Source organism: Sinocyclocheilus anshuiensis, unplaced genomic scaffold (genome assembly GCF_001515605.1).
Source record: "Sinocyclocheilus anshuiensis isolate Anshui unplaced genomic scaffold, SAMN03320099.WGS_v1.1 scaffold25, whole genome shotgun sequence".
NCBI lineage: Eukaryota > Metazoa > Chordata > Actinopteri > Cypriniformes > Cyprinidae > Sinocyclocheilus > Sinocyclocheilus anshuiensis.
Genome location: NW_015536477.1, coordinates 1,064,666 through 1,076,703, shown reverse-complemented (window position 1 = coordinate 1,076,703; position 12,038 = coordinate 1,064,666). Strand labels below are relative to the sequence as shown.

Genomic DNA, 12,038 nt, shown 5'->3' with positions numbered 1-12,038 from the left:
TTTAAGATGTAACCCTTAAAAAAAAAAAAAAAAAAAAAAAAGGCATATGTGAACTTGCACAATGCCGAGTTACTAGGCCGAGCATGTAAACGTGCTAACTGTCTACGTCAATAAGTGTGTGATATTTCTTTCTGCAAAGCTATAGACAAAAGAGATGAATGTGATTCTCCAGCAGTGGTGGAAGGTGAGATTAATCAGAGTTCAAACAGAGGAAAAGCTATCTGGTGTCATAAATCATCTCTGTCGTTGTGAACAGAGAACAGTGCGTCCCGCAGGAGTTCAAATACACTGTCGCATTTTAACGTGACAGATGACTCCAGTAAATTGCCTAAGCTTTTCATTCAACTCTAATGATGTCTCTGACTTCACAGAATATGACAATGGCACATACAAGATATGTGTGATGTAATACTGGCCATTTTATGACATATACTGGTTGACGCAGAGAATTCTAGACAAAGTGTCCAAAATCAATATGGGTTTTTCAATGATAGAATCTTAAATGGATTGTTCACCCAAAAATTTAAATTATGTCGCCATTACTCACCCTCATGTCAATCCATCGTATGACTATCTTTCTTCTGTGTAAGAAAAAAAAGCAAAAAGTTGAAGAATCTTTCAGTTGTTAAGAATACTTTTATACTACTTGCATGTCCTTTTTGAAGCCTGAAACTTTTGGGCCTCATTGACTGTTACTGTTAAAAAAAAAAAGTAAAAAAATAAATAAATGGAACACATGAAAGCAAGTTCCATGACAGGATTTTAATTTTTGTAAATCAAATATTTAGTAACATTCTACATATTTTTTGGTTGGCAGTGTAGTGGAGACAACATGTAAAAACCGGGGGCTTAGTGTTTCCAGCTTGCCTTTGTAGACTATAATCCTCATCACTCCACACGATCAATCACTCTGACAGTGACTGCCCTCTGCGTTTCCCGGGGTCGCTGCTTGACAACATATGGTTTTGCCCAAGCAAACGATTTGTCAAATTCAATGAATGGCCATCATCCGTAGGGGACAATACAAGCAATTCAGCATAACTGAGCATAGCATGGTCTCCTGAATTCAGGGTGTGTGACAATCGTCTCTGTCTCCTGGCACTCCCACATGATTGGGTCATTTATTTTGTCATCGAGCGAATGGCCAGTGACAATTTACTGCATGACTAGGGAGAATGGATTGGCAGCGTTATACAAAAGTGGACTGTGTGCCCTCAAATGCATCTCTCTGCATGGCAGTCTCCTTTCTGTCAATGACAGGATGAGTTACGCTGCACCAACAAAGGCATTTCAGCTTGAACGCTTGCAGAATTTCACATAAAAAAAGTTATTTAAAGGGACAGAAGACATTTGCTAAATGTTCTTTAAGGAAAGTACTGATTTGAATAAATATTCCAGTAAATATTTCCTTGTTGCACATGTACTACCATGGCATTATTGGAGTACCATGGTACATAAATATGGTAATCAACTGGCTTCACACTAACCAAAAGGTAACAAAAAGTCCCATGGTATTACCATGGACTTTTGGGTATGTATTATGGTAACAGTAGTATTATTTGAATTATCTTGGAGTACCATGCAAATTTCATGGATATGAAAATTGCAAGCAATTGTCTTCACACTAGCCAAAATAAAAACTGCCATGGTATTACCATGTTTTTTGGACATAGCATCATGGCATTACATCGTAAATCTGACTAGCTGCCTCCAGTGAAGCAGTCTTTCACCCTCATTTTTATTTCTTGTTCCCTCCCATTTTCTCTCTGGAGATGATAAAATGGTAGGCTAAACAAGAGCCGAAGGGCCTAGGCAGTGCAGTGTTGGTGTGCCAGGGTGTGAGTGGTCCTTCGAGCGAACACGTCTGCCGCTCACCCAATGCCTCTCCTTCATTCTTATTCTGCTGCTCTCCCAGAGATGCCAAGACTGACGGGGCAACATTTCAGCTCAATGTCCTCTATTTTTTCTATCCTCTCTTCCCGTCCCTCATGTCTGTTGTCGGCTTGACATCCACTCAGCTATGGGATGTGTGTCTGAACTGAGGATTGTGCAGCCACATCTAAGGATTAGCTGGGTATCTGTTTTGCACTGTGCATGAGAATTTGTGTGTGTCTTTGTGTGTGCAGACACTCTCCATTAAGAAGCTTTATTATTTTCAGGCAGATTATTAATTGGTTTGCAGCACTGCCTGAAGGTTCTGCAGGGTTGTATTCCTGGAGTTTGACAAGTTATCTTTTCTAAGAATGTGTGTGCTAGTCTGTAACATCAGTCTTTTAAAAGCTTATTGAGCACAAATGTAAAAATATACATGTAAATATAAATGTAAAAGCAATCCATTTCGGTAACAACGTTTCTGATTTTGCAACCAATGCTACATGGACATGGAAAAATAATATTAACCAGCAAGATTTTTGTTGCTATGTTGTTGCTAGCTTGTGTTCGTGGTTGTTATCATGTTGCAATTCAGTTGTTAGGAGCTTAGGTAGTTGCCTATTGCCCCAAGCCAAAAGAGCCCACCAAATTCACAAAAAAAAGTTTGGTTCCCTCTTTGAATATAATGGATCTAAGGTATTTTTGGCAGTTTTATTGTGTTAAAATGTTAAACTCATGTTCACCAGGTTAAAATCTGTAAGTATTCTTACTGATTTCTAAGTAAGTCTTAAAAAAAATAAATACCTAGAATTAGGGATTACACTTAGCAAGCTCTACAAACAACTATCACAGCCTATTCTCACGATCCACTGAAATCCTACTGGATATAATCAAGTCCTGTCCAAACTTTTCCCACTGAATACTCTTTTCTGCTATGTAACACAGATATAATATAAGATTAGTAGTTATGCCATTATTTTTGAACAACAATAAAATACATAGTAATGTGTTTAGTAAATATGTGACACTTAGTATAGTTGGGAAATCAGAGCCAAACTCATCCTTTCCCCCACATTTTCTCTGCCAAACCTCCCAGCAAACTACACTAATATCAAACAGAAATCATAAGACCTGCATAATTAAGTTGTCTTAATACCACATGTATTTTAACATGATATGTTAATATGTTCCACTTGGCTGCATAAGACACCAAGAGACCACAACTCTCTTTTGTTTTGAACATTTAATGAGGGATAACATTCCTTCTTTACTTGCTGGTGGAGCTACAGCAGGGACTAGGATAAAAATCCAACTGCGAGGCTTCACACCGCAGAGATAACCATGCAGCTAGCTTTCTGTACTCCGAACGACTCGTTCTAGACAACAACCTCAAGAAGAGTTTCCTACAACATGCTCTTACAAGAACACTCCGATATGTTTCCTTCAGTACCTCAAAAAATAACAAACAGAAAGTTAAAGGATGATCTCAGACTAGAACATCTACATTGTGTCTGTGGAAAATATTCGGTGTATTTCAAAGTTAATGTTTTCATAGTGCCTTGTGGTTCCAAGGCAGCTGACAGGTTCATTCAGAGTCATTTAAGAAGGAAGTCAATCAACGAAAAATTTCTTAGACCAGCATGAATATCCATGCTGTTATGGGCTCTTTTTTTAACTGTTTTTACTGGTGAATCCGGTTTTCCAGTGAATCCCATTCTGGGGACCAACACCCATAACATTTGCAGACCAGCCATTATGTTTCTTCCGCAAGTGAATGGACAGCAAAGCCACCAAAGCCAATTTAAATACTGACAGAGCTGAGGGCAAACATATCATTGTACACCGATTGTTCAACATTCAATTTCTTTCTATGAATTCACACCAAAGGAAGTCCAGCCATACCTTCAGCCTTTCAGACACTCCATCAGTCACACTGATGGTGAACTCCTCCACATTTGGAACCTTCATCTTGGCTTTGTTCTTCTGTTCTGTCTGATACTCAGTTCGTGTCTTCACCACCACCTGCAAAGAGAGTGTTTCTCCATCAAAACAATAGTTTGACTTAAAGGGATAGTTCACCCAGAAATGAAAATTTTGTCATTAATTACTCACTCTCATGTCGTTCCAAACCCGTAAGACCTTCGTCCATCTTTGGAACAGTTGCATTGCTGTCTATGCAGAGTCTAAGAGCTCTCACATTTCATCAAAACTATCTTAATTTGTGTTGCGAAGATGAACGAAGGTCTTACGGGTTTGGAACGACATGAGGGTGAGTAATTAATGACAGAATTTTCATTTTGGGGTGAACTAACCCTTTAATGTAAACAGTACTTTCCCTGAGGGTTTGATAACTGTACCATGAAGCCAGTAACTTCCAAACGATAATGACCATAATTATGTTAGGCCTTCCTCATGATAAAACTTCATGCTGGTTCTTAAATTGCTCAAAATCACTGATCTCACAGACACTCTGAGATAACCAGGACTTCCAGTAACGTTGTCATAATTGGCCTTACCAAAATCAAAGCATATTCCCACAGCAGCATTCAGTCCTGGCAAATCAGACTGGGTAAATCACATTGCATGCCAGATGTTAAAAAAACATACTTGAAATACAAACTGATTATCAAAAATCAAATTTTAATATGGTTTCAAACCACATGAGTATGTGGTTTAGATAGGATTTAAATGTGTTCAAATTTCAAGCAGATTTGAGTTGGATATGCCAAAAAACATTTTTTTCCTAATCCTGTCATTCAAATTAAATTCCAACTAATGAACTGAGAGGGAGCAAATTTGAGACTCAAATTTTGCCCAACCCTCTCTGAAGGTGAGATGTGTGGTGACAGATGGAGGAATGACACCTCTAGATGATTATGTCTCAGTGTTGACCTCGGTTCTTGCCACCTTGATTTCTACAAACCCTGAGATCAATTCTAGTGCCCTGTAGACCACTGAATGAAGCTCAACCACTTGTCATGAACTCTGCAATTATTGCTTATCTGTCTCCTTCTCAAACCCTCTGACATTTCATTTTCCCCCTCAATAACCATCTTGTCTGTTTCCATTTCTCTCTCCTTTTAAATGAGGCACTCTGGTATCGCTGGAATTTTTATTCCATTTCTGCACTCACCCAGAATGCAACTTCTGCCTCCAGGCAAGGTTGCTCATTGTCTTTTTTGCTGCTGATTCAAGCCATGGACAGTGTCAACACCAGGGTCTACTGTGGATCGGACTGGATTTTTCCTCTCCAATATAAGTGTTGTACTGATATGCTGATATGAAAACCTACTTGATTATAAAATGCTTTGAATAATGATGAGATTGTGATGACATGCAGCTTGTTATTTGCATGCAATTAGCATATGATGAATTTGGTAGTCTGATGATAATGGAATGGTTTTGAGATTCTGGAAGACAACCTGGCCAAATGTTTCCATATGTAAGTCCCCTTGAGAAAGTTTTAAAAGCTGAAAAAAATTTAAAAGAGCATCTGCAGTGGTCCCAAAACTAAACGCATCCTTGCAACATTATATCTCAAATATCAAAAAATCCATATTTTTTGTTCTTCAGCAATGGTGTCAAAATAACTGACAAAAACTCATTATTGTATCCATGTAATGAATTTACACACCTCATTACAGTAAATAAACTAAAACTTGTTCTTAACTTGGCTCATGTATAATAAATAATGCTAAGACAGCTTTCAAATAATTTGCAGTCATTACTGCCTGATTGCTATCTGCAGACCTCTAGAGAAAGATAAGGATTTCATGCAGGGCTGATCCTTGTCCTGCTTAAAGATTTTAGTGTCAGCATGAACAATTATTGGTTTTTACATTGTCCAAGTTGGTCAAGGTGACAGAACTGCATCAAGTGCATGCATTACAGCAACTTCAGATGCTAAAAATAACTCTAATTTGCTTTCGACCTTCCAATCAAATGTTTTATTTTTTTTTTTTACTTTTGATTCTTACAATCTCAGAAGGGGGTTGCATGCTCCTTAAAATATGACGATGTTCGCTTTAGTGACTGGCTTGTGCACAGGTTTGGGCAGAGTGACAGGCCACTTCAGTTAGCAGGTGCAAAGAATGATTGCGCCTTCGTCTGCAGAATCCCAAAATGAGGGCTGAAGCACCACTCACAGAAAGTGTCACAGCTCATACCCTTAGGCACACTGGTTGGCAACCCAACCTTAAAAGCCGAGGAATGTACCGACATGTTTGGGGGAAACATTGAAAGCTTATAATATTAAATAAATACAAGCACTCATAAATAAAATTGTTGTAAATGTATTTACATACTCAAAATATAAAATCAAAGGATAGTGTAATAAAAAAAAACAGCCTGACAATTTAACACACAGGGTTAATACATCATTATGCTTTCTAGGCACTAGTACCGTTTGAAAATGACAATAGGTGAAGGTTATATTTTTCTGACCTGACAAGAGGCATGGAGATGTCCTGTTATATAAGATCTGAAGAACAATGTTCCTTACCTTGTCTGGGGCTTGGTACTGAAGATTAGTAACATCCAAGGGCGTGATGAGCGGGACGTTCTGAAAGCCATCCTCCACGCTAACAGCTTTTGCTCCTTTGTCTTGTAGATTACTCCCCAGTTTAACCATTTTATAAGGATTATTTCACTTTTCACCAGCCTATAAACAAACAGGATTTTATAAACAGTTTTAAAATATTCCCGCCTGGCTCCAAGTCAAATATCGACCACCTTTAATAATAAAACAAAAAAAATCTATACACCTCTGGCACATCAATAAACCATGGAAAGCCACATCACACCTTATTAATCAAAGCATTTGGTAAACACCTCACGCGTGTCTGTCTGATGTCAACCCGAACGCGAATGCGTGAAAATACACACACCCTGCGCTTGTAAATACAAGTAAATGATTGTGCATTGATCTTTAAGATGAAAGAGAATATTATATATTGCCTAAAATCCAGGTGCCGAAACATCAGCCACAGAGCAAATAAAGCATCCGCGCCCCTTTTATGGCTGGTCTACCAGTCACAACAATTTATCTCCCACCCAAACACAACAGGCGCCAGATGAAAAGATGTTTATAAACAAGTACTCACCGAACGCGGTCAACTTTCACGCTTTAAACGGCCTCAAAGACAGTTTGATGTCGGCTTGTTGATGAGGGCAGGTGGAGAGTCGAGATGGAGATGCTGTATGTGTGTGTGCGTGCGTGTGTGCGTGGCGCTGATGCGAGAGATGCAGATACTGGCGGCCTCACGCAGCATCCAAACCCTCACTTACACTCAAGCCACTAGGGGGGATCTAAAAGAAACCCTACATTTGTTTTGCCCGACCCTTACAAACCCTGAAGCTCAATACCTACCCACGCCAGCTGACTTGTTTGCCATCTAGTGAAAAACTGAGAGAAGTGCAGTAGCATTTTCATTTAGGGTATATCAACATTTTATTTGTCAAATAAAGCAGTATGACAAGAACAGTCTTTATAACAGGCTATAGTTAGCCTATAGTTCCGGTTCTAAATTTTGAACATGTCTGTAAGCAACTAAGAACCTTGTTAATTCGCCACGTTGCTAATCTTTAATCTAATTAATAGATATACTAACTAATATATTTAAATTTAAACTATGTTAAATTAGGCCTAAATGGAACATTTTATCATTGTGAATTTTTGTTTTATATAGCTAAACAATAATGACCATTACAGTGATTTTACCAAGGGTTAGGGAGTTAGACAGCTTTTTGTGGATTATTGATTTTACCAAGAAGTATTTTATTTAAAAAAAAAAACAGCAACAACAACAACAACTATTATTAAAGGGGGGGGGGGGTATTTATGTGGCAACATCATTGCGATAAAAGACACCATTTTTTTGGAGCATTGATTACTATTCGTAGGCTATAACCACAGTTTTGCCACACACCATGGTTAAACAGTGGTTCCAAACTTTTTGCAGCGTGCACCCCTTTCTAGTGTTTGACACCTGCCAAGCACCCCCACCACCTTACTACAGTAATAAATCAGTCATGGGTAACTGCTATTAGGTTTAAAAATAAAAATATTTTCAATTTTAAATGTCATAAGGGATTAATAATAGAATGTATTTAACACAATTATCACCTTCAATTTAATTTTCTCATTATTACACCAAATCTGTGTTTCTTAATGTCCTCTCACTACATCTAAAACAGTGTGTCCACCGAGAAGGGTTCAATCATTCATATGCAATAAAATGGATAAAAAACATTTTTTAATGATGAAAAAGATCTTGTAAATGTGACTCTTGAATAAAAGCTTTATAAACAATAACATACTCACTGTTTGTTGTGTTTGTTTTAATACAGTAATTGACTGATTCAAAGTATTTGATAGTTAAAATGACTACAAAGGTTTTCGTCACCACCGTCAGATGTGTCAACTCCGTCAGTTCTGTCACCTCCGTCAGTTTAATATTTTGATATTTCATTATGATATTTTATATTTGTTGTGGAATTGTTGGTCACATGTGAAAGTGTAATCTGTCTGCTAACACGAGAATGTGTTTTGAAATGTTAAAAACATCTTGAATGCTGTTAAAGATAAAGTTGAAATTATATTACACAGTCCAAGGTAAAAAAGCACATTTTGTTAAAAAAGAGAAAAGTTGCATCAAAGCATAGCTCAGTAGCTTAGTACATATAAGATACATAAATGTAGTTTCATTTGTCTGAGTACAAGGTTTTATTTTTTCAATTTTGCACTCTGTTTTGTCCCACTTCTCAAGAATGACTGAAATACAAATATTCACTGTATACATGCTTGACAACTTTTTCTGCTCACTACCCACCTGTGGCTACTGGCTATTGGTTATCCAATATTACTCAGTGAATCAGCATTTTCATTGGCCACAATTTTGTTGTTGGGAAATTACATTTTATATGACTATGAAGTTACTGCATACTACATTTATTTAAATTGATTTCCAGGTAATTTTTTGCCTATATAAAGGACATTTCTCCCTAACCTTATTAAATGCCTGCACCATCTTTCATATCAAATTCCTACATTGTATTAGTAATTTCACTTAAAATAATAAGACACTGTAGGGCTTTTACCAAGCAAATGAAATCAGTAGGGGTGTCCCCGACTAAGGATTTTCATAGTCGAATCGGAATTTTCGAATCTTGCCGATACTCGACTGATAGTCGAATCATATGTTTTGGGAGCGGGGCAAAATACATTACCAAGAGTCAAGTCAGACATTCGAGAGTCATAATTACTGAGGTTAACACACAGGGAAAATGTGTAACAGACGCCTCGCAGATACAAACGGGGTAAATAATGTTTTATGTTTTGATTAAAAGATAGTTAACATTAAACGTCAGCGAAACGATCACAAATATTTTTACAATAGTGTCCTCATTATAACGGTATGTATATGACAGTAGTTATTAATGTTCTGCATTTCTGTTTTGAGCTGCGCGCGCTGAAGATGACCAGTAGAATGAAGCAGGTTTTTAATCAATGGGATTTAACTCATCATTTATCTTTATATATATATATATATATATATATACACAATCATTAATGTCGAGCTCTGTCCAGCCAAAGTGGCTATAATGGCATGAGCACGTACAAGTTCAGAACACAGTGACGTAAGACGTCTACTCTGGGCCAATCATAACATTCTGACGCAGATGACGCATTTACTACCGTGCTGTTTAGGAAAGTCAAAGAAATGTCTAAAGTCATCTAAGACTCTGGGCCAAAAGCAGCTGTATGAATGTGAACTTTTGACACAAAAAATTAAACCATCAACAAAAACACTGACTGCATATAGGCCTACCATCTCACAGGCCATGTTTACAAACACAACACCCTTAGAGGTCATTTCCAGTTAATGATTTCACAGAATTTACCAGTATTTTGACATTTATGTGTGAATGGTGCTTTACCGGAAAAAAAGATGGAATGTCATTGCCTGTGAATTTTTGTATGTACTGGTAAAGTCATTCCGGTAATTTTACGGCAATTTAGGCTATTGGTATTACTGTGTGAAAGGGGCTAATGTCAAGGTTGTATATTAGAAAACACATTTTTTTGTTATAAATAAGAAAGAATATTACTTCCTGCCTTTTTAGTGAGATGGATGGGCCTGCATGTTGGCACACAGATCATCAAAATCACCCCTAGGTGCTGGTGTATCAAAACCATGGTTAATTTGTGGTAAACTATTGTAACCATGTTTTGTTGTTTTGTTTTTTAATTTGTAGTAAAACCATGGTTACTTTTTGTAAGGTATACAGTATAAGGATTATATTCTTTATTATTATTATTATTATTATGGGGGAAGGGAGTGGAGGTATGTGACAATACCATTACGAAAAAAGACACCAATGCTAAATAAATAGTTGCATGTCTTAACAATAATATCATAATAAATTCATCTGCCAAGTAATATAGCCTAGTTTATTGGCTATAAGTTGTTTGCTGTTGTCAGGCAAAAAAAAAAAAGGCGCATTAATACGAAATTGAATTGATGTGTCACTAATCATACAAATCAGATTTTACCGAACTTTACAGAACTGTTAGAATAGTATTTGCTCACAAAATATTTTGTGCAAGCCCACAAATTTAACTTATTTAAAACTTATTTATAGTTAGCAATTATTTATTATATTAGTTATATTTTAATAGTTATATATAACAGTGCGCCAACAAAGCAACATTACCAAATGTTTTTTTGGAATACTAACAGATAGCTTACTACAGGGGTTTCAGTACTTTTTTAAGTAATTTGCTTATATACCCTGTCAATTTCATCTCCAGTCACGAGAGGGCGTGAAGTATTATATTTATGATGCCTGCCACTGAACGAATAAATTATACATTTGGTCATGCATAGCACTGAAGGCACCCATCTCGATTTAAGGAGGATGGGGTGTAACACACCAACATAAATTTTACACACGTTTTTACACACTACACAAACACACTATCACTATAAGAAGTGCACTGAACTGTGTTGAATGTCCTTGTAGTGTAAATCTAATGTATTTAAGTGTACTTCAAATTATATGTATATATATCATTTAAAGTGTATAATTGCAACTTCATCATTACAAATGTGTAATTACAAATACATTGAAGTACATGACATTCAAGTTTCAACTGAAATTATATATATTTTAGTTGACCATAAATGCTTGCCAGTAGGTTAACCACATTTCAAAGACAAAGTAGTGAAATTATGTACATGGGGCAAAGGTCGAAAAAGGGTTTAAGCATAAAAACAATAAGTGTAATACTGCTTTAAATTGTTGTTGTTTTCCCAAAAATATTTAAAAAGTTTTCTGTTTAATTTAATTGAAATTTTGTTTTTGTTTCTCCATTTTTTAAATATTCCCAAAAATATTTAAAAAGTTTTCTGTTTAATTTAATTGAAATTTTGTTTCTCCATTTTTTAAATCATTTTTCCATGATTTACAGAAGACACCCAACTAAAATGTCATTCAGTGTAATAATCTTGTCAGGCATATTTACAACAAAAATCAATTTATGACATATTAAAAGACTAATTACTTAAACCCCAAATACTAATTAATTGTAATTTTACATTTTAAAAATTTGCCACTATCCTAGGTTTTGCCCATTTGTCAGTAAGAATTTTTTACTCATTTAAAACACAATAAAATTTAATATGCTCCCTTATTCTTTTATATATTTGAATATGTACAAGTCAGAATAAGCATGCTGTTTGAATTTTTACATAAATATCATGTTACACTGAATGACAATGTAACATTATTTCAACCCAATTATGACATTTTATTCTCCAAAAACTTATTTGAAACCTTAAAAGTAGACACTTTACTTAAATTTGATGTGCTTTCTATGGACATAAAATCACTTTTGTAAATTTCTTTTGATGCGGACATCTTAACGTCTTTGACCCACATATAAAGAAGTGGGTTGGAGAAAAAAAAAACACTCTTAAGTTCAGCTAATTGCATTTAATATAAATGTAAACTAATACATTTGCATTTAAATGCAAATAACATGCAATTAAGTGTCCAAAACCACTTAATTACATTCAGAAGCTATCTTCATCAAAATGTTATTTCCATTTTCTTTTTAAAAGTATGCTGATGTGTGCTTCTTTGGGATGCCAGCAAAAATATGC

The 12,038-nt window shown here is 35.9% G+C and overlaps 1 protein-coding gene across 1 annotated transcript in view; it reads right to left on the bottom strand.

Annotated features, from left to right (window-relative positions):
* The window catches only part of LOC107662844 (neuron-specific protein family member 2-like), a 33,411-nt gene extending 26,218 nt beyond the window's left edge, over positions 1–7,193 (bottom strand). The window contains exons 1-3 of the mRNA XM_016452993.1: positions 6,975–7,193; positions 6,374–6,532; positions 3,775–3,894 (exon numbers count right to left, since the gene is read on the bottom strand). Of these exons, the coding sequence (XP_016308479.1) occupies positions 3,775–3,894; positions 6,374–6,502 (249 nt within the window). The 5' untranslated portion in view covers positions 6,503–6,532; positions 6,975–7,193. The remainder of the gene's footprint in view (positions 1–3,774; positions 3,895–6,373; positions 6,533–6,974) is intronic.
* Positions 7,194–12,038: the final 4,845 nt, after the last annotated feature.